The sequence below is a fragment of the Rhipicephalus sanguineus genome, chromosome 9 (assembly GCF_013339695.2).
Source record: "Rhipicephalus sanguineus isolate Rsan-2018 chromosome 9, BIME_Rsan_1.4, whole genome shotgun sequence".
Classification (NCBI taxonomy): domain Eukaryota; kingdom Metazoa; phylum Arthropoda; class Arachnida; order Ixodida; family Ixodidae; genus Rhipicephalus; species Rhipicephalus sanguineus.
Window position 1 is genome coordinate 91,312,839 of NC_051184.2, and position 23,947 is coordinate 91,336,785.

Sequence of the window (23,947 nt, forward strand, 5' to 3'; positions counted from 1 at the left end):
TCAGGCTGCAGTGTCAATTCTGGCGACTTATGGCTAGTTGCGATGACATCAGGTACCAAAACAAGCAAAATGACCGCCTGTGCATCACCAAGTGGAGAGGCGGTGGAAACGAAACGATATCTTGCACGAGCACATGACGAGAAGCTCATACTGTGGCGTAATGTCAGGGTACAGTAGGAACTGAAACTAGCATGATGGGAAAACAGCAGTACAACACCATAGGTAACGACAGCAGGTAGATACTCGCCTCTGCTCCGCCTCCAGTGAGCTAGAGAGTGGCGGGTGTTCAGGTGTCTCGAGCGACAGCTTTCCCAAGTCGCACGTCGAGGGCTCCGAGTCACCACCTTCGTCACCCCTCGGGCCGTTGTCCACCTGCGTCGGTGACGCAAAATCGTATTTCAAAATCAAATTCTCTATTTGCACACGCATAGAACATAAAAAGTAACAAAAAACTGGCTGGAACCATAGCTATGGGCTAGTCACGAATCCGATAAAAAAAGATGTACAATTGAGTAAATCACGTGCATACCATAAAATCCAGAGCAAGCACAACCCCTATGGTGAAAGACAATCCGACAGGATTTCTAGCAGGGGCACTTGCACAGTCACAGATCAAAATTCAAGATGGAGGCAGAAAGCCATGCGTGCTTCCAATGAAATGCATTAATAGGCATGCATTCACTGTCATTATTAGCCCTCGTCAAGCGGGAAAAAAAAACTGAATAAAGCAGTGAAAATGACTGGAGTGCAGGGGGGGGGGGCTTGCTCGGGATTTTACAGTATGTATATTTTCATTACAATAAAGAATTCAAGAAAGGAAAATTGACAACTACCTGTTTGTAGCACGAAGCCACCAGAAAATCTATACGAATGGGCTCTCTTTGCTCTCCTAGCAAGTACCTTAGTTGTGTGCCTGATGTTTCTTTCCTGAGAAATCTGCATGGATTTTCTTGTGGCTTCATGCTACAAAAAGGTGGTTGTCAATTTTCCTTTCTTAATGCTTCCGCAGAACTGATTTGCCATATAGAATTTGCTTCAGAGTACAGCATAGACCGCTTATAACATAAGTCGCCGGAGTCGCGGATATCCGCACTATAAGCGGTACCGCACTATAACCAAAACAACATTTTTGAAAGGTTGCACGTGTACAAAACATGACCAACAGGCAGGCGCGCGATTCCGACTATCGCGGCATGCGACTGGGGCGTAAGTTTGCATCTGCTTACATTTGAAAATGTTGAACTGTTAGCGTCTGCGGACCTGCGGTGCCGAAATAAAGAACGCTGAAAAAATGCGCCGTCACGGGAAGTCGCCGCGGTAACACACTGCGCGTCCGCGATGTCGAAAACGGTGGCGACCACAAACCACCACTCGAGTGTTTCACACGCATGCCCGCGTTTTCGTAAAAGATGTAAGTCACCCCTTCTAAATGCAACAATTGCAAAATGTTTCACTGACTCGGCACCAAACCGCAACTTCTGTAGTCCGCGGCCGCCGACATGGCAGCTAGCGCTCGTTAGGTCTAGCATGCGCGTTGCAACTTGGCATGCCACCGCGAGAAGCTTGCCCAAGGCAACACGGAGATCGGAAGTAGAAGAGATCGCACTCGCGAGCTAAACCGAGGGCATCATGCGCGAAACGAAGTTTCAGTTCGCGATCGGGAGAACAGCCGCGGCAACTATCCTGAAAAAGTCTTTCAAGCTTGTAAGTCCGCCTGTTGGTGGCAAAGGCGAAAGCTCAATCGCGTCTCAAAGCATTGTTACTTGCGGGGGAATCGAGGTTGCACGCGCGATATCTGCGCTCTACGACGAAGCAACGACGAAGCGGCGGCCGAAGGGGGCAAAGGCTTCTCCGTCGGCCGCGCAACCGCTCCCCCTCCTCACACCACGCACCTGCGCCGGGCTGCTGTCCCCTACAGCCATCCCTTTTTTTTTTCTCCCCCCGCTTCTTGTTCGTTCGTTCCGCGTCCCCTCCTCCTTTGTAATGCCGTCGCCGCTCTCTCCCCCACCGGCGCATCTCCGCTGAGAAGCACGCTCGCACCCTCGCATCTCTGACAATGTTCCAGCAGCCGCATTATAACCGGTCTTTCATCTCGGGGGTCTGCACAATAAGCGGTATGCGTATACATAGAGTTCTATGGAAGAGTAAACGGGAGTCAGAAAAAACCGCATTGTAGCCGGTACTGCACTGTAAGCAGTTACGTTATAAGTGGTCTGAGCTGTACAACAAAATGCAGCAAGGCTCAGAACAGAGTATTATTCATTTTACTGTAAACATGTGGAAGCACTAGTTAAGAAAAGCAATACAGTCGATCCCGGATATATCAAACTCAGATACAGTAGAACCCCGCTGTTACGTTCCTCACTGGTGCGTTTTCCCGGCTGTTACGTCGTTTTCCGCCGGTCCCGGCATAGCTCCCATAGGATACAATGTATTGGGAACCCCGCTGTTACGTCGTAACTGTCGGACCGTTCCCGTATGATACGTCGCGAAGTGCGCTCGGAGCCGACCGAGTGACTACCGAAGAGAGCGGCCATGATGCATTTTCACGCAGCTAGGCCTGGTTTTACCGTAATATTAGCCGCATGAGAGGCGCAAGCAACAGGATCTTTCAATTGATGCAAACAAAAGCATGGCCTTCGAGATTCGCGTTGCAAAGATGGCGTCTATGACGTAATTGCTCGCGAAAGCAAGGCCTTTGAGATCGGCATTTACTATTGACAAAAGCACAGCCTTTGAGATTTGTATTGCACAAACATGGCGTGTATGACCTAATTGCTTGCGAAAGCAAGGCCTTTGAGATTGGCATTCACTTCTGCCATCGCGTTGGCGTAGATTCATCATCATCGTTATTTGTCGGAGAACGGGAGGAGTTCGAGCTGGTTGGAGCTCGCATGGTCGTGCGTGCGGTTCGCGGTCGGACTCGCCGTGCCGGTCATGATTGCGTGTGCTTAGTTCTTTCATACCTACAGCTGTTGGTGTTAAAAAAAATCACATACGTTGATTACATTTCTGTGGATGAGGCCGTCCTAAGCTCCGCGTTTCTATCCATCGACTAGATCGCGGCTGAGCGCGCCAATTTTCGTGCTGCTCGTAAGAATTGAAATAAAATTCTGTACCACAAAATATTTTGCCGTTTTTCCTGTTTTTCGGCTCTTACGTTTCCCGTCTCTTACGTTTATTTCCTACGGTCCCTTCAAAAACGTATCAGCGGGGTTCTACTGTATATCGAATTATTGGCTATATTGAACAGTTCCAAAATCCCCTTGAACTTCCCTTGCAAAAGTATGGGGCTGGTGCGCACGTATATCGAACCCCTGCTCAGCGAAACATCCGATATATCGAACGCTGCGCCGTGCTGAAGCCCAGAAAGTGAGTTTTTCCCAACAAATATTGATCATTTTTCCGCCGCGTTCTAACAAGTGCCGATCCCTCATTGGATGCAGGTAGCGCTGGTTGGTTGCGCAGCACTTGTGAGTGCACCGGCTTGTTTGATGCGCAATCTGTAGGTTGCAACGTGCGGCCGCAATGTTTTTCAAAGGGGCCGATTGCCGGGGGCACCAAAATGCGATAAATACAAAGCGACTCGGTGGCCTCGTTGCAATGTTCATATTTCCTTCCTTGTTGTTCGACATGATGGCATGCAGGCCGGAAAAGCATGGCCTTCAAGATCTACAACCTCATTACTTATTTTTGGCGTTTTCAATTATCAGGCACAAATCTCGGAGGCTACGCTTTTTCTTGCTTTTTGTGCCTTGACAGCGGCTGTCTGCTACAATGCCACAAGTGCCATCGCCAAGATGTCGACTGTGAGGACTTGTTCCTTTGTTGTTTGTGGGCAGCGTTGTCTCTTGAGGCATTGTGGGCTTGTATACTTCTCGCTTAGGCAGGGTTCGTACAGGTTTGCAAAGCAAAAATTCAAGGATATTCAAGAACTTTCCAGGACCTGTCGCAGGTTTTTCATGGACTCAAATTGGCATGCAAAGTTGGAATTTTTTTTACTCTAAAATTTTCAAAACTGACTAATTTTATTACACTTACAATAAGTAAATGGATATCACAATGATAACAAAAACATCTAGTCCTGATAACTTCTCAAGATCACAACAACCAACGAACGCTTACGAAAGCAGGTTGAGATTTCTCCAGTATAGGCTTGAAGTTCACCAGATATATTGAAAACGTCCAGTGTAGTGCCATTTCACTTGCATAAAGATAATAAATGTATATCACAGTGATGTTAATAATGACTAGCATGGATCACTTTGCAAGTCCTAAACAGTACAAAAAATAAAGTTCACAACACACAATGAACTCTTACAACAGCGGTTGAGATTTCTCCAGTATAAGCTTGGTGAAGTGCACCAAACATATTCGAAACATTCAGCGTAATGTTCTCTCTCTTATACAAAGATAAATAAATGTATAGGAGGTATGCACTTGACGTCGTCTGCGAGGAGCGCTAGCAGCGGGGCTGGTGGCGCCACGTTCGAAAAGAGAGTGCGAAGGAGAGGAGACCGAGGAGGAACGAGAGCGGAGGAGGAGTGTGTCGCTACTCTACGTAGTTTCAGGGGCTTTACTTTAAGCAACCCGCGGAGCGGCGTGGGGGGAGGAAGAATCGCAAGTCTATGTATTATCGTGAGTGCATCATCCACAGTGATGACCTTCGAAATGAAATGTAACTGGCCAATGTGGCGCCATTCAAGCTGTGGTTACGCACATCCCGAAGCATCATTGCTTACTGACCATCCTCCCCTCCCCTCCCTCTGCTCCCGCTCCCGATGTTCCTCGTGCTAAAATCACACAAAAAAGTTTGGGGTTTCCGTGGAACTCTGGAAAAGCTGTTGGGATTCCCCTGGGCAAGAAAGATTGAGAACCCATGGTGTATACCCGTGTAGACAAGGAATGCAAGACTGCAATGACATTCAAAATGAATGTCATTTACTGCAAATGACATCACATGTGCCGTGTGATAGGGGAATAAGCGTACTGAGGCTTGACTGCATTGCAACCAACGCGCAAACGAACAGGGGTTGCAGTTACCTCGGCGTGACCATTGGTGCGGTCGTGCAGGTCCATGGTGTCCCCACCTGCACCCTTGGCAGTCGCTGCCTCGTCCTCCTTGCCGTCAGCAGAACGCAGTGCCTTCAGGAAGTCCCCCTTGTTGCCCTTGGTCTTGGGGTGCTTCACCAGGATCTCCATGGCGTGGCCCACCTGGCTTTTCTGCATGTAAAACACGCACTCTGAAATCGTTGAGCGAAACAAAACACAGTACAGGAAGAAACATTGTTCACAGGATTGACACTCTTCGTTTCCTCCTGTCCTCCTGTGCAGGATGTCTGAATGAAATGTTTTTCGTTTCGGTTTTAGTTTCGTTCCACTGCAAAAAGTTCCGCTCCGTTTCTGTTCCGGAACGAAAAAAACATTTTCTGTAACGATTTGTAACAGTTATTTGTATGCAAACATTTGAAGTTAAAGGAACGATAAAAAACACTGGATTTGTGGTATAGTTACTTGCGCTCCTCTTAAAAAAGTGGGAAAGAGGTAAAACATGTTATTCCCACGTTCTTCAGAGCAGAAGTAACTATACCACGAATTCTTACAAACTAGAACAAACCAGTACCCTTCAAAGTCATAGTAATTATTTTCTCAGAAGTCAGTTACGAATATTTTGAGCAGGCACGATGCTTTGTGTCAAGGGAGTGAGCACGATTTCAAAAGCAGCATGTCATCAAGCGTACTCTCTGATGTGCAAGACCGCTGTTCTGATAAAACAAACTTCAATGCCGAGAATGGCCTCTCCACGTTGGCCTGCGTGACAGGCACACGAAAGTCCACTTGCATTAATATAAACGTCTCTGGTTGCCACTGCTTTTGTTTTTCGCACAATTGCAACACATCTTTACTTTGGAATTCTTGCATGAGGTACGCGCTAGTACAGTCCGATCCCGGATATACCGAACTCAGATCTATCGAATTATTGGCTATATCGAACAGTTGAGAAATCCCCTTGAATTTCCCATGCAAAGTATGGGGCTGGTGCGCACGTATATCGAACTCCCGCACCGCGAAACATCCGCTATATTGAACGCTGCGCCGCGCCGAAGCCCAGAAAGTGCATTTTTCCTAACAAATATTGATCATTTTTCGGCCGCATTTTAACAAGTTCCGACCTCTTGTCGCGCGAGGTGACGAAAAGGCGGTATTATGCCATTGCGTTGATCTAATTTGTTGCGCAGCGCTTTTCAGTGCACCAGTATATTTGACGCGCGATCCGCAGGTTTTAACGCGCGGGCATAGTGTTTTTCAAAATGAGAATGCGAAGTGACTCGGCAGCCTCGTAGTAATGTTTGCATTTCCTTCCTTGTTTGTTCGTGCACGATGGCATACGGGCCTGAAAAGCATGGCATAATTTCCATTTATGTAACAAATACAGCGGACTCCCTTTAAGACGAACTCAAAGGGACTATGAAGAATCGTTTATCTTATCAGAAGCCCCCCCGAAAAAAGAATCTGCAACATACCTAGGTGCATGCAGATATGTTAGTTCAAAACAATGAATAAAGTACCTTACATTAAAGAAAAAAGACACAAAAATAATTTAGTTGAGGGAGTAACTTGATAGGCAACTGTGTTCCAGTGTTCTTGCCTGGTTTGATCCAGAAGGAGTTCATGGAATCGCGGCAACCGGAAGTGCTCGCTCTTTCGACAAGCACATCAGCGATGATGGTATGCCACGTGAGATTGGGAGGGGCACTCGGTGAGGAGGGCAAAAAGGCTTTGTGAGAGACCAGCCGACGAGCGGACGGTAGTGTAGGAAGGAACGAAACAAGCGATCGCAGTGTTTCGATCATCAAACACGTGTGAACTCTGCTATTACGGCACCGTTTTGAAAAATTCTCAAGGCTATGTGCCCGTTGTAGACTCGTGCACAACTGTCACACCACAACTAAATTTCGACCTACGGGTGGTTTAGGGGCCCTTTAAAGGGGTCATGAAGCACCCCTTGGGCTTGTTGAAAAAACACATCCTGCGGAAAGCTGACACGGCTATGAACTGCTCAGCCAAATATTGCAGTCGTACGTGCCACGTAAAGGCTACAAGCTGAACGTGAAGTTGCTGTTTTCTCACGCGCCCTCTTTTCAAACAGAGGCCAGTTCTCACTCTCGTCGGTGGGCGGGGCGTCTGCCCATTGACGTCGCGATCTGCATCTCCACGTCACAAAAGACATAGCATCCTCATTGGCCGATAGCAGACTTAAATCGAGAGCGGCGTTCGGATCACACGCGCTTCTTTCCACGGGGTGCCGCCACTTGCTGGCACCGCACTCCTCAGTACACTGTAGCCACACTCGCGCACGCGAATCACAGCGGGAGAGCGATCGCGTTTCATGATGCGCGCTGACATAACTTCTTTCCCCTGTGACATCCCTCCCTGTGCAATCGTCGGCACGAGAAAAAGAGAGAAATCAATGAGAGCGTGCGCCAAACTCCTGTACCTCCGCTCATTCTTGATGGATTCGAGAAATTTTTGCAGCAATCGATTCGGGAGGCAGTAAACTCCGATACTGAGGTCATCAGATCATCACTTGGAAAAGTGATTCATGACCCCTTTAACAGAAGAGTTGTGGGGGTGCTATATCACCCTGTAAAGGCGACTGCCGTAACTTGGGCGCGGCCGCTGTGTTTGAAACGCACGTGCTTTAGCGTAAGCAGAGACATTCGTCCAAGGTCAGGGATGCGCTGGCGCTGTAACGCGAGTTTAGCGCGGTGGCACCGGCATCGCCGCCGCAGAGAATTCAGGCCGGCGCATAGAAACGGCAGTAAGTCTCTTTTTTGGGGTGTGGCAGCGCACGCGGATGGACGACGGCCACGCTGGGGTCCGTGGGGGACGGTACCGCAGCTCGCTTCCCTCGGGCCCTCGTGGTGAGTCGTGCATCTGCGGCGCCGCCTTCGCATTTGTATAGTATTATGCTGTCTTAATTTATGTCTTATCTATGTCTTATGTTATATTGTATTGTATGTCTTACATTGTCTTGAGTGTGCGTGTTGTTTCCCAGTATTCATTGTCAGCGTATAAGTTTAGCGTGTTACATGTTACGTGTTACTAATTCGGCCGGCGAGCTCGCCTTATGTAAAGAAGTGTTTTAATAAACCTCCATGTTTTGTTGCCCGACCGCGTGAACTGTCCCCGTGTGTTCCGAGGGCGGCGGCGGTATGTCGCATCAGATCCCACACTGGCTGCCCAACGTGGGGCTCTCAGGGCATCGGACGAGTTTTCGCGGTTCGGAGCGGCATTTGTGTGAGCCAGGTTAGAGTAAGCCTAAGGGGGGGATTTTCATCGCCAGCGTCGGCGGCGTGCTTTCTTGAGAGCGAGGAGATCGGTTGCTGTGGCGTGTTTGAACTTGTCGGCATGCTAAGGATTTTTTGTGTTCGCAAGAGGTTCATTTTTATTTTTAAGAAGGTCGTTGAGTGTCGGTACGAGTCACATGGTCCGCATTCTGGGAGAGCGCGGCATAGAGCACGTGGATTGTAGGCAAGCCCGAAGCGAGTGAGTACGGAAGCCTCGTAGGTTGTCCGAGTTTTTCTGTAAATACCGTATTTACCCGCATCGTTTGTGCCCTCGCATAATTTGCGCACCCCTAATATTTAGCTAGCTTTGCTAAAAAAAACATTTACTCGCATATTTTGCGCTCCCCGTCCCGCTCGAGCCAGCTCGCCGGCGCGCGCGCACGGGGAAACTTTGGACGGGCGTGCCCCCGCGGCCCTCACCGAGCAGGCGAGCGCAGTCATACACAAGACAGGCTGCGAGTGCGAAGTCCCTTCTTCCGATTACTTCGTTCTATTCTCCGGAAACCGCCAAGACCGTACCAACCGTACCCGAACACCCAAACCTGTTCACGGGTTGTCGGAACTGTTCGAGCGTTCTCTCGCCGTGAGAATGCATGCACGCGACACGGCACGGACTACTTTCTGCATCGGAGGCGTTCGAGGGCCAGTCACGCCAACATTTCCCCTCGCTGACCCTCCTCCTCTGCGTCCGCATTGCGACGCAGCCTTCGCTGATTTCGGAAGTTTAGGTTTCGCGATCAGCCAGTTGCGTTTTCACTGTTCTCTTGCGCTGGGCTACAATAACTATTCAGCAAAATTCTAGCTCACTGTTATAAAATTTGCCTAAGGAAACTGGAACCGTGCCGCAGAAGAGTTCGCTTTTTAATACAAGACCGGGAAGGAGACCGTTCCGAGGACCGAAGCATGGAAAGTTTCCTGCCGTTGAATACCTTTTCAAATATGTACGAGAGCTTAGGCCCACCAATATCGCCGTGCCGTGGCACCTCGTTACTTCCAGCATTGTCGCGAAGAGCTTCAAGAAGACGCCTCAATGCACTCGATGGAACCAAGGGCGATGCGCTTTGGGAGGGCGGTGAGAGCGGCCGCGGCGATGATTCTCAGTCGGACTTCTCAATCAGTGATTCTGACTAGACCTTGCATGACCAAATCTGGCTGGTTAAAGTACGTGCTAATTCTGTTAAAAACCCTTCGTTTGCGCTATAATTTATTTTCTTCTTTAATGTATTATATCGCGCGTGTTAGGACTATATATTGTGCATTATTTCAGATGTGCTTGCGAAATCTCCGCGTAATTTGCGCACCCCCCTTTTCGGAGCTTCAAATTCGCGAAAAAAAGTGCGCAAATTATGCGAGTAAATACGGTAGTTTCTTCTGTCTCTTTGACTCTGGGAGTCGCGGCTTGTGTAGCCGGGTGGCCAGGGGCCACGGGTGTCGTTGCTGCTGGCATTGCGGCTCGACGCCGGGGCGTCGTGACATCGTCCGGGACAGTGGGCGCCGATCGCTCGGTAAGCTGCTGTGTGCAGCGAGCGCGTAGGGCCACCTCACAGAGCTGATGTCTCCTCGCGGCTGCTTCTTCTGCGCCTGTGTGAGTGCTTGTTTTGGATGCCGGTTGTTGTCGAGCGAGTCGTTAGGCGTAAGGCTCTGCTTAGCTGCCTGTTGCACGCGGGACACAACCCACTGGATCGTGGCGTTGAGTTGTTGCACTCTGCTTCCCTCGTTTTAGCTTGCGTGCACTATTAATCTAAGAAAGGCAACCGTTCACTTGCATTTGTCGTCTCAGTCACCGCTGATGTCATTGCTAGCCGGACTGCACCGTTCTTTCGAGTGTGTACGCAGTGGGAGTTGTAACCCGCGGCTGGCTGTCTGCTGCACATCGTCTTCACCGCTGGCCGACATGCCCGTGACCTGCAGAGCTGCCTTCAAATCGGCGCCCTCGTTGAGTGCTGCCCGCAACCAGAAGACGTGCCTGCGCGAGCAACGTTCTCTCGCACCGACGGCCACGTTAAGTTTGCGGTTCCGGGACTGACGTCAAGCCAGCGCAGCGGTGTCAGCCAGCGGCTGTGTCGAAGTGCACAGACATTCTGTAGGGACATTTATGCCACCTGTTCTTTCGTAGAGCTTCTGTAGCTGTTTTGTTTTTTAAGTTTTCCGGGATATGTGTTTGATTTAAGGTTGGGGGGATGTGGGGGTGCTATATCACCCTGTAAAGGCGACTGCCGTAACTTGGGCGCAGCCGCTGTGTTTGGAACACACGTGCTTTGGCGTAAGCGGAGATGTTCGTCCAAGGTCAGGGATGCGCTGGCGCTGTAACCCGAGTTTAGCGCGGTGGCGCCGGCATCGCCGCCGTAGAGAATTCAGGCCGGCGCATAGAAACGGCAGTGAGTCTCTTTTTTGGGGTGTGGCAGCGCGCGCGGATGGTCGACGGCCACGCTGGGGTCCGTGGGGGACGGTACCGCGGCTAGCTTCCCTCGGGCCCTCGTGGTGAGTCATGCATCTGCGGCGCCGCCTTCGCATTTGTATTGTATTATGTTGTCTTATTTTATGTCTTATCTATGTCTTATGTTATATTGTATTGTATGTCTTACATTGTCTTGAGTGTGTGATATGTTTTCTAGTATTCATTGTTACGTGTTACAAATTCGGCCGGCGAGCTCGCCTTATGTAAAGAATTGTTTTAATAAACCTCCACGTTTTGTTGCACGACCGCGTGAACTGTCTCCGTGTGTTCCGAGGGAGGCGGCGGTTTTATCGCTCAGACCCCACAGAGTACAGTTAGGCGGTTCGTCTTAAGTGGGTACATGGGTCCTGAAATTTTTTAAAATTTTTTGTCAATGAGATGAAACTTGCTTAGTTTATCATATCTGTGTGAAGATTTCAAATATGCAATTATTTTTCCAGAATAACATGTAGTTTCTAAAATATCAAACATTTCATACGCTTCTGGGAGCCACAGTTTGCCTAAACTGAGAGAGTTACAAAGTAATTGAGCACATCAGAATGACCTGGAATGAGTACAGAATGCAAGAAAACAAGAATGGATGTTCTAAACCCATTTGAACAAAGTTATGAGACAAACATTCCAAATGAGTTTATGCCAAGCTGGGATTTCAACCATAAATATTCAACATACAGTAAAAGCTCATTAATTCGGATTTCACGGGACCGGAAAAAATGTCCGAATTAACCGAATGCCGAATTAACGAATGAACAGGAAAAACAACATTAAAAAAGTCACAGTTTCGCCGCAAGGGCGAAGCAATGAATGCAATAGCAAGAAATTAATGCTATACGAAGTGAGGCTTGCCAATGGATGCTCTCAGTTTGAACAGCGTTCCTGTTGCAAAGGCGGCCGAAGCAGCGAAGGAAACTAGCGTGCTTCAACTGTCGAGCTGTGACACTTGATAGTTCGCGCTCATCTTCTGTTTGTTCGTTTAGCGGCGTCCCTTCAGCTCGAGTGACTTTCGTACGCTCGGTAACATGAGCGCGGACATCACGGTGAAAGCGTGAAACATTCCTCTTCCCCTCACCGCAAGAAAACCGCGCGAGCAGACAACGGAAGGGCAATGTTCTCGCTGCGCAAATATAAGAAGCGAGCGAGCTCGACGACGACTTTTAAATGCGCCCGTCGCGCTGCTAGCGCCATCTCGCTGGTAATGAAGAAACGCTTATTATCGCCTGCCGTCTCTGAGTCCGTCCAGCGGTAAAGGGTATGTATATAACGCTCGCCGTTAGCTACGTGGAGGATCTGCGTTTTGTGGCGTAGTGGATAGCGCCACTCACTGCGGAGCAAGAGGTCCCTGGTTCGATTCCGCGCTTCGGAAGCATTTTTCTGAATTATTTTTCTTTGGGGCTTTTATATATATATACATACTTATACACATACAGTGCATGACGGCGGCGACGGCAAAATCCAGCCGAGACTGTCCATATAATTGCTATCGCAATAAAAATCAAGTTGGAGAAGCATACCTTTATTTGCTGAAGTATTTTGTAAGTCTGCGTTTTCGCGCAGATTCTGGCTGACATTACAATTTTTCTTAACTCTTCCAAATGGCCAACAGCACGCAAACTGTTGGAAGTGCTCAGGCAAACGTCCTCTAATATCAAAAGAGCCTCCGAGACTTCCCGTGAGGTGCGATGAGTTCGCGACATCATTAATACTTTCTTGATCGGGCAGGAGAGCAGTCGTGGCGACACAATCATCAATCGCGATGTAGTCCTGAAGGTTCATATCTGAGGGAAGGACAGCATCGAAGGTCGGGCAGTCATCGTCGGTGGACTCGGCTGACACCTCGCCGATGCCATCGTCAGCTACTGCCGCATGCTCGGGCCTCACATGTAAACGCGGTCACAACGGGGAAAAAAAGAGAACTCCACAAGAAGAGACGGTGCCGACACAACACAGGGGAAAATGGCGTCGGAGGCACAGTGGAGCGAAGAAAGAAGACGCCGACGCTCGGTGACGCTGCGATCGCCCCCACTAGTTGATGACGATGGCGATGTCACTCAGGTTTCGGTTTCGCTCCAGTGGTGCCAGCGCTGCCTTACCACACTTTTGTGTAGCGGCAGCCGTCAACATTTGTCCGAATTAAGCGGTGCGGAGCCCTATTCGGACGAATTAACGAAGGTTTGGTCCCATAGATTAACATGCACTTCGGCTGGGACCAATAGAGCCGTCCGAATTATCCGAATTTCCGAATTAACGGGTGTCGAATTAACGAGCTTTTACTGTACCACCAATTTTGTTCAAATGGGCTTAGAACATCCATTCTTGTTTTCTTGCACTCTGTACTCATTCCAGGTCATCCTGATGTGCTTGATTACTTTGCAACTCTCTCCGTTTAGGCAAACTATAGCTCCCAAAATGGCACCTGGAATTTAAAAACTACATATTGTACAAGGAAAAAAATTGTGCATTTGAAATCTGAACACAAACATACATAAACTCGGATAGTTTCATTTTGATCGTTAAAGAATTTTTAAAAAGTTTTCAGGTGCAGTGTCCCCCCCTTAAGCGAATTTTTTTGCATCGAGTCTATGGGAAACCAAACAAACGGTCCCATGTCATTCAGCATAAGCGAGAATAAGCGAAATAATGTTGTTCTATATTAAAAAGAGGAAGTTATTTTATTGCTTTACATGCAATATCCCTTCACAAAAACTTTAAGTAACGCTTCATTAAAAGACAGTAAATTGCATTTAATTATGTTGAACAGTTTTGTGATACTCGCAGTACAATGGAGGCTTGTGCAGAAAAAACACTGTTTTTTGCTCACACTGTTTTCATTGCCCTGAAAAAACACTTCAGATTAGGCGATAATACCAGTCGTCATCAGCAAGCGGAGAACGTAAGCTTTCTAATGCAACACAATTCACATCAATCCGATGAGCACAGTGCGTCAGCAAACCATAACTAAAACGCAGAGCGGGTGCCGCCGGAGTGGGACCACCACCATAACAGAAGATCTGTAGGTGCAAGGCTGTTCGTGTTAAGCCGATTTTTTTTTTTTTTTGCATTGGGTAAAACCGAACAAACAAACATTCCCAAGCTGTTCGGCATAAGCGAGAATTCGTCTTAAACGAGTTCGTCTTCACGGGAGAACTGTATACGCTACAGTTAAAAGCTATAAGTAATGTCCCCTACACGTTCCTTAGCTTCAGTGTCTGTTGGTTACATTAGTACTGTGTTTTGTTTCGCCTAATGATTTTACAATTATGCACCAACTGGCCAAACAGTCAATGCTTCTCAAACACACAAGCGCTCGAAGCTTAGGGCCAGGCTGCTCTTACAAGAGAATGCGCCCACCAGCTCGTATTTCATGACTGACACTGTCCGAGCCAGAGGCGTAGCCAGAAATTTCTTTCGGGGGGGGGGGGGGGGGTTCAACCATACTTTATGTATGTTCATGCGTGCGTATGTATGTGTGCGTGTATATATACGCAACCAAAATTGGAAAATTTCTGGTTGGGGGGGGGGGGGGGTTGAACCCCCAACCCCCTCTTGGCTACGCCCCTGACCCGAGCTACCAAGTACAGCTGTTGTAACCTCCCAAGACCTGGAGGGAGCTCAAGGAGATAAGTTGTTTCTTATTACCAAATAGTGTGCTCTGTAGAAAAAGTTAGCCATGCTGACATGGATACGGTAGAAGAGAAACTGTGTATTTGCAAAATTTTAGGAAATTTCCTTAAGTTCAGTTTTATGCAGTCATAAGACTGAAGAAATGCATCTTACTGTTAGGGCTTGGCATATCTATATTAGCAAAACGGGGTGCATAAGCAAGCCTCTGACTACCTCACATATGCCCAATAAAGAGTTCATTCTACAACTTTCGCTTCTGGTTGCAGTGTTCCTCCCAATCGCAACATGAGAATATAGAAAACAGAGGACTGTGCCAATAAGCGGTGTGCAAGCTCACCTTGTTTGACGGCAGCAGAGCCTTGTAAAGGGAGTTCTGCGAGGCCGACACAGTCTTGATGGCTGGCGAGGGGCCAGTCAGGTTGGCAGGGCGGCCCAGCTTGGGGCTGAGGGCTCCGACTGCCGACACGACAGAGGGCAACACGCCTGCACGAAAAGAAGATCCAAGCTGAGCTGTCAATCATAACACTAAGTTGACACCCTTTGTAAGACCTATCTTGTTTCCAAACTAAACTCCATCTCGCAATTACCTTGCAGCACTACCGAAGCTACGAGGAGTACACAGGCAGTACTCTTGCGCAGCATATAATATAGTTTCGGGCATAACTGTTTCATTATTAATCATATACAAGGGCTTTAGCTGTGCTTCTTGCATGATGCATTACAGCGATACGAAGTACGTTAGGCATGTACTTCGCAAACTCTGAATTATTGTAGCAATTATCAGCTGGTAATCGTAATAACCTTCCTAACCGCGATGACGTATAGCAACATGGCAGTTCCCATACAGAAATCATGCTTTTTACTGGCTCTTTACCCAGGCAGCAAAAAATAAGTGGTATAACCTGTCATCGCTTAGTCTCATCCAACGCTGATGGCAAGGCATCAGGTATATTTTGTTGCTATTATTTAGATCACTCCTTTGTTTACATGCTGCTAGGACTACCAAGGTGGTGCTGAACCGTAAAATTGGTTTGATGTAAACATAGCAGATGGCGAGACAACATTAGCGCTGGTGATGCGTCCACGATGAGAGACGCCCCGAATGCCTAAAATTGTTTGCTGCGCCGATAATTTGCTCTTCCGCTAAAGACCAGTGCGCGATGGCCGCTGAAGGTGCGTCAAATGATTCTGCAGAGTGCTACAACACAAAAATCAACCGTTTTCCAAAAGAAGCAAGGTTAGTGGTGCTTAATGTGTTTGGAGCGGTGAAAAAGAACTTGGTGAAAGTGCAAGTATGAACGCTGTCATAAAAAGAACCGCGTTTCTCACAAACGCCAGCAAACGCTCCGTCTACAAATGGGTTTCTGAACATCGGAGAAATGGCGAGGTGGCATCCCCGAAGAGGTTCTTGCGTGGCAGCAGAGGACACGAACGGAGAAAGGAACTCAACGATTTTGACTTAAGGGGGGACGTGGCACTTAGGGAGTGAAAATCAACCAAAAAATCCAGTTTTCGCTGGCCATCTCCTCACGTTCCTGACATCATTGTGCACCTAGTTACAAATTTTCATTGCTTCATACCGTTGTCTTCCATCCACATCTTACTTTAAAAAACCAAAACCGTGCATCCTGCCCTTTAAATTGAGGGTAAACGGCAAACAATTTTTCATGCTCTTCCTGTAATGGAGGAGCAATATCTTTTGTTCTGTCTGGGTTATCATTGCGATTTCTTTTTCACTTCTAAGATAAATAGATGCGATGTGTCGTAAGGCAAATTTTGTTATAGTACTTTCTTAAGAAAATGTTCTAAATCAAGGTTTTGTTTTGAGTATCAATTGGAGCATTTTTTAGATTGGGTGCAACAGCCCACAACTCTGCTTGGAAATGTCCTAAAGCAATGATTTATACTTTTCGACACACTACAAACATTCTCAATGTATTCTGTGGATTGTACATTGGTGTGCAGATTGTGGTTAATTAGCTAATTAGGCCTTAAGCAAAGAAGTAGGTGTTTGTGATATCCTGGAAACTACTTATCATAGGAAAAAAGCAATTGCATATTTGAACTCAGCACACAAACATTCTGAAACTCTGCAAGTTCCATCAAAATCGATCAAGAATTTTAAAAAATGTTTTAAAGTGCCACGTCTCTCCTTAAGTGTGCTGTGACAAGCAGTGCATGATCATTTCAAGAGGAATGTCATTCCCACGGTGCAAAAGCTTTCCTTTCAGTTCAACGAGGATGAAACTCTGCCTTCACCCGCAACCATGCATCGCATGCTGAGGAAGATATGTTTTCGGTTTAAAAAACGGTCCGCAACGCCCTCCTTACTGACTGAGGCAACTCACATAGTTCAGTGCCAACGCAAGCACTTACGGCAAACAGCCCATTTTCTACACTGATGAAACATGGGTTAATGTAGGGCACACAACAGATAAGATATGGGTCGAAAGTGTCAAAACTGCGGAACAAGCAAAAAAAGCCGGACTTTCAGTTGGCCTGCAGAACCCAAGCCGCAAGGGAGCCCGACTGATCGTGATGCACTGCGGAAACGAGAATGGCTTTGTGCAAGGTGCTGGAGAAATATTTCAAGCGAAAAAGGGCACAGAACACTATCACGAAGAGATGGACGGCCCCCACTATGAAAAATGGTTCGAAAAACCTCTACTGCCACGCCGTCCTCCGAACAGCGTGATTGTCCTCGACAACGCTCCGTATCACTCCGTGAGGCAAGAAAAGGTTGCCCGCATTAGTTACCTCAAAAGGGAAATGCAGGCGTGGCTTTCAGAAAAGGGGCTTCCGTGGAGTGACGATATGGTAAATGCAGAGCTGATGTAGCTTATTCAGACTCTGAAAGTAGATGGCAATTCATATCGTATTGACTGTATTGCTGCTGCAGCCGGACACCTTGTTTTAAGGCTACCACCGTATCACTGCCAGCTCAATCCCATAGAGCTGGTGTGGAGCGACATGAAGCATTTTGTGGCTTCTGCGAACCGGGCATTTAAAATGGAAGAGCTGAAGAAACATGTTGCAGATGCCATAGCACAAGTAAGTCAACAGACGTGGAAGAACTATATGTTAAACATGTGGCTGAGGAAGAAGATGAAGCAAATGGACCACATCATTGACGATGTAGTAGACAACCAACAAGCAGTCGTAGTTACACATTGAGGCACCCACAAACTGTAACGGGAACTGAATATTGAGCTGTCGGGTCGTCAGTATCAAGCTACTTTTAGCAGTACCATAACTGAGCCTTAGTGATTTTAGCTGGAAGATATAATGATACACGCTTCGCGAATGCTGTAATATACGTAACGTTAAAATAGCCACAGTACGTGTAGATGGGGGCAGGGCGGGGGGAGTTATTCGCCCTATTTATTTATTTACATTTTCAGGCGTGAAAACAGCCTATGCCAACTGCGGAGAGCAAGTACCGAAAAAGCAGGCGAGCCGACGCCAAAGAAACGCCCAGCAGACGACGAGCAGACGACGCGGCGCAAATGAATACATCGTGAGGGGCTTTCGGCGTTTCCCATTAGCTAAGAAGCCCTGCAGCTTCCACAGTGCTTCAAGGTAGTACTTCTGAGATGGAGTATAGTGAAGTTTCTTGCGTGCCTTCCAATTCCTTAATGCTACACAAATTGTACTCCAAGGCCACAAATGGCGTGCACATTCAAGAGCGTGACAAAGCATCCTTTTCGGGAAAGCAACAAGTGCATTGTTTTCAGGAAAGAGAACAAGCAAGCAAAACGACGGTTATTCTTTCAGTACGTGATAAGTTTTCCTTTTTTTCATACACATGCACAAGGGCTCACAGAACTGCGTATTTTCACATGGTCGTAATGATGAAGGATGCAAAATCCAAAGTGTTGAAAGTTGAACTGTTTAGTGGGTGAAACTGTGCCTAGCAAAGCAAGTGGATCACACTGCAAAATGACAGCGGCTAGTATGGTCGTCGATAGTCGAAATTTAAACTGATCGGCAGCGAAACGCATCAGCTTTTATACATGCGTCGCAGTACGTTCTAGACTGATTCTCGCGTACATTCTGAAAGGTACTACAAAATACACGTCAGGCATACAATGCTTGCAGAACACTCGGCGTCATTCGCGAAGCAGCATGCAAGTTGAAGCGCGGCCTGCGCCGAGCGATAAAGCATGTCACAAGAAAGTGAAAAATACGGTCCCCGTGAAATAAAGGAAAGAAAGTACGCATGTCAATATGCAGAATTCATCAAGACCATGCTCCACTGGAGATCACTGTTTCTTGTTTTGGAGGGCAGTTCAGTGAAACCTCGGTGATACGAATCTCGCGGGGTTACCAAAAATATTCGTATCATCTGAAATTCGTATCACCAGAAAACATGGAAAATTAGTATGCGACAAAAGAAAGTTGGCATACGTATTGATTCAGTGTTTCTCAGGGCCACAGCGACGTCATGAACAGCTCTGAATGATTGCCAGTAAAGTTTTTAAACGACAACGATCATACTTGTACTCGTATATAAGGTGCATGCGCGCATGTGTAATTATTGAACCACATGTGTTGTGCCCCGTGACCGCTAGTAGCCCCTTCCTAATCTTACTATGCTTGCTTTTCTGCATGACACCAAAGTACTGCGGCGAAAGTGACTTAAGAAGCGCTTTGCACACGATAGATGGAGGCCAAGCTCCTTCGCCAAGACCGTCCGCTTCGTCTCTTGGGGCCTTCGTCCAGGGACTGCATGGCGGAGACCCGCAGCCCAAGTTTCTGTCTTGTTTCATATAACGTCTGATTGCGGGGAGATGGCTTGCATCGACGTGGCAGGCACGCGTTAACATAGTACAAAGGCGCTGCTGCCTCGAGCACAGGAGCATGCGTCAATGCGTCGAAAAAAAAAGCACGACGTCAACGTCATCTATAACCTAAACGCGAAGGCGCCTAAAGGCCTCCAATATTCACGCGCACTATCTCGGAGGCAACGACGCACCGTTGATGGTCGCGCAACACGCATGCGTGCGCCCGCGCGTGACTGCCGCGTCTTCCACGACAGCGCGGGCCGCACCTGTTCGTACCTGTGCGCTAGCATACGTTCGTATCAAACGTCACGGGGTCCAAATCAGTTCGCAACAACCGTACTCCAATACATTGCAGGCTAATGGGCCTTGGCCGGGACCACAGAAAAATTCGTATCACCCTGAAATTCGTACGAGCCATGATCGTATCACCAAGGTTTTACTGTACTAGCGCATCACTAAAGAAATGCTGACTTGGCAGAAGAGCATTAATTTGGGCCAGCAACAAAGCGAGAACAGCATACACAGAACAATGGCAAAGATGATGACAACACAAAGCACAATGTCATCATTCCACCTCTGTGCTGTCTTTCCCATCGTTATTGTCGTGTGTGCCCCGTCTGCGCTCTGCAATCGAGCCTTGGTGGAACTCCACACATAATGCGAGCCAAGCGGTGTTTGAACGAATGATGGCCATGCACATGCTTGCAGGACACCAAGACTCCGGCGAGGAGACACCTCAGCGTTTAAGTGCACTGACAAATTGAGGCTTCAGACACAGCCACCAGATGGGAAGCACATGACGTGTGCATTTATCCCACCATTTCAGACACAGCAGGCAATGCTGCAGAAGTTACACCAGTGATGTGGTTCGAGAAGTCCAACTCCGCATGTTTTGCAAAGCAGCTGAACTTTTCATCAAACTCTGCAAGAAATTCAGGCTCCATAGCACAATTAATCAACAAATGAGAACGAGACAAGAACCTCAAGTGCTTGCTTAGGTTCGGTTTATTGGGTTTAACATCCCAAAGTGACTCAGGCTGTGAGAGATGCTGTAGTAGAGAGCTCCAGATAATTTCGACCACTAGGGTTTCTTTGACGTGCCCTGACATCGCACCATACACAGGCCTCAAGAATTTCGCCTCCAACGAAATGTGACCACCACCATGGCCAGGCTAGAACCTGCACCTTTCGGGTCAGCAGCCGAACACCGTTACATTGCAACAGCTGTAGCACTTGTTTAACACTTCACAAAATTCTGAAGATCTTTAGAGGCCTGCTAAAACTCACTGGAAGCAGGCACAATGTGAGCAAACACAGCCGTACTCCAGCGACTAGAACCATCTGCTGCAACAAAGCCGGCACTCACCGGAGGTGGAAGTTGGGGCTCTTGGAGCGCACTTCGAGCAGACTGGCAGGCTCCGTCCGTGGTGAGGGTCGCTGTGTCAGGTGCACCTTCTTCAGCACCGTCCCGTGCACCTTGGAGTTGCGTGGGTTCTCTGCAGCACACAACAGTAGCAGGCATGCAGGCGAGCGTGGAATGACGACACGTAACTTAACTCACATGAAAGTTAAAGAGTAGAGGTATTAATCTATATACACGCTTATCTCCAGAACAGTGGTAATTATGTGTGTGCAATAGGTAAAACTTAAGAAAAAACAGAATGACAACCAAAATGGCGGCTTTGAAAATTAATGTTCACGCTTACACACAGAAGCCTTGTTCACTTACTGTAGAGTGAACAAAGCTTCCGTGTCGGAGCTGAGACACCATATTGGTCAGCATTCTGTTTTTCTTCCTATTATGCTGTTACTCAGTCATAGGCATGTTACCAGTAAAAAGTAACAGTGTTACAGTTACAGTTACCCAAGCCAAAAAAGGAACTCTGTTAGAGTTACAGTTACAAAGTTTCCAAAAGTAACTGTGTTACAGTTACAGTTTACTGTGAAAAAGTATTATCGTTACTTTTCCGTTACTGTATAAAATATCTAATAGATCACAAAACAAATGATAGAATTTATTAAAAACGTACGAAGGCATGCAGGTAGTCAAATTACACATTGTAAAACCCTAAATGAAGGAAGCCTACGAGGGAGTCCAACACAAGCAATCGTTGAATACGCCTCAATTTGCCACATCAATAAATGTCCTAGGATACTAGAATGGGAAAACGTGGTAGATGCACTGGAACAACGGCAGTATTCTAGGACGTTTATTAACAATACCCAGAAGCGCATGCGAATAGAAACAGGGAGTGCGTCATGAGTGAAGACAACGTCCACTGCGCGTATTCCCTATGTTCAAGGTGTATCAGACTCTGTTCGGAGAGCTTTGTGTCCGCTGGGCACAGAAACATACCTTGGGACATGTGTTCGCGAAAGCCAAAGACCACACACCTGTGGACGATCAGAGCGGGGTCATCTACAAGTACAATGTGGGGATTGCGACACGACTTACGTCGTTGAAACAGACAGGAAAAACAGGATAGAGATGACCTAAACGGTTGGACAATGCTGGTGCGCGCCACGAAAATTTACCCCGCATAATAAATGTACCCCCCAACTTTGTTTCAATTCTTCGGAATAAAAGTGCGTTCATTATGCGAGTTTATATGGTAATAGAAGGAGATGGGACTGAATCTTAATTCTCAACTTTAAAAAAAAATGAATCTAATACACATCTTCGTTCCAATAAAACGGGTTCGAAAATTGCCTGCGCATAAAAACGAAACCAAAACTGCATTGGCAACAGCTTCCCGTCAGAAGAGTAGGATATAGAGGGTCATCACCATGACACAACGGCGACAGAGCACATTTTGAGTTTGTAGAATGATTTCGTGTGCGACTGAGCTATGAACGTTATTTATTCCCAAGTGAAGTGCAATTGGTGATGTGCCGCCGTTATTATGAATGCTCACGTCAAGAGCAAATCATGCTGTAGATAGCTGCATCGCGCCTTTTTTTTTTGTGTTTGAGGCCTGTGAATGCGAGTGCCGCAAACAAAGGAAGATCTTCAGCTGCATGTTGACCAAGAGAAGTTTCCATGGGCCAAAAAAAGCGTGAAAATACCCGGATCTCGAAGACAAGCTTGTCGACTGGCTGAAGTTAATCCGTTTAAATCGACCTTGTCTGTGGAGTACGCTCTTGAGCACGGCAATCGTGCTGCTGGTAGGCATTTCGGAATTGACGAAGTCCTGCAATACACCTATGATTGAGGCGTATCCAGAGGCGATCTTAAAGCCAGGAAAACTGGATCACAGAAGAAAATGAACTGCCAGAAGAATAAATTTTACATTCTAAGAAGGCATACTGTACCTGTCTTGCTCTACCTTTTTCCAATTGTCAACCTAGGGCCAAGTAAGTTTTTATGTTGCACCCACGAAGACGCTCAAATCTCATTATAACAGTCATATCTGCCACGAAAATAATTTTGTTATATTCGAACATTCATTATAAACGTTTATATTTAACACTGTATCTATGACAAGAGCATTCTTCATTTACTTCGTTATAACCGATGATTCGTTATATCCGTGTTCGTTACATCGAGGTTTGTGTGTATTTGGTTAGCGTTAGGTTTGAGTAGAAAAGGCTGTTTTTTTCCTCAGATGGTATCAGAGTTGTCGTACAGTGTGGGGTCGGCGTAAAATTGCATCGTACAACTGCTGTTTTTAATACATTATTTCTACGAGGGTATTGCCGGGACTGAACAGATTCATTGTAAATTGCGGGTCATCGCAAAACTGGGGAAAGTATAATCGAGGTTCCGCTGTATTTCCATTGTATTACTGTGTTCGGAAAATTTGTAGAGAGAAAGGATATAACCGTGTAACCTGACGGAGTAATGCAGTTTGCACTCAGCAGACAGAAAAAATGGTAACTCGTACTCTTTTTGAGCTAGATCATTCAAACTTTCCTCTAATAGAGAAAGCAGTTGAGCAAACATTTTGTATATTTCAGATTATTTTTCGTTTTTCTTTCTTCTTTATTGTTTGGAGCTAAACACTAGAAATGTTTTATGTTCTATGCAATGTTCAATAAATCTTGTTTTTCATAAATATACCCTAATATACGTTTATACCCTAATATAAGTTTTTTTATGTAATACCTGTGTCACATGGGCATTTGGAAGGCCTTCCAACAGATAGCCTATTGACTACACGGTCAAACACACACGATCTGCTACACGCAGTGCTGGGCAGTATCGAAGATACATGTATCTTAGATACTATCTTAGATACTCTTTGGGTATCTTGTATCTGTATCGCGATACGTCTCGCAAGACGAGTATCTGTATCTCTATTTCCGATACATTCAATAATGTATCTTGTATCTTAAGATACAAGATACTGCTATAGAAACACCACCGTGCGGGACAACGAACGTTCGCTGAACTTCGCTTCCAAATCTAATGGTGCTGCCACTAAGCCACCCGAAGAAAACTAATGACAGCGACAATCGTTTATGTTTTTGCCAGAGTCTTCCAGCGAGGGCAGGTGATTAGGTCTGCGCGTCTCAATTGGTGGAGCAGAGTCACGTGGTGGCGCGATCGTATACGCTCGGCCGATCTTTTATTTCTCGATATTTTTCATCTTTATAGTTGTGTCGGTGCCATGGCACTTGCTCGTAGCCACTGTACTGTGCCGCGTACTACAATGCCTGTGGCGTCTTTCGCGAAAATTCCTATGCCGCTATATGTCGTTATCGAAGTTTCTCTTGCGTGGTACTTCGTTGCG

The 23,947-nt window shown here is 47.0% G+C and overlaps 1 protein-coding gene across 1 annotated transcript in view; it reads right to left on the reverse strand.

Moving 5' to 3' along the window:
• The window catches only part of LOC119405727 (vasculin-like protein 1), an 88,170-nt gene that overhangs the window by 19,142 nt on the left and 45,081 nt on the right, over positions 1-23,947 (reverse strand). Inside the window, exons 8-12 of the mRNA XM_049419488.1 lie at positions 20,581-20,710; positions 16,779-16,891; positions 14,768-14,913; positions 5,044-5,223; positions 248-372 (exon numbers count right to left, since the gene is read on the reverse strand). Of these exons, the coding sequence (XP_049275445.1) occupies positions 248-372; positions 5,044-5,223; positions 14,768-14,913; positions 16,779-16,891; positions 20,581-20,710 (694 nt within the window). The remainder of the gene's footprint in view (positions 1-247; positions 373-5,043; positions 5,224-14,767; positions 14,914-16,778; positions 16,892-20,580; positions 20,711-23,947) is intronic.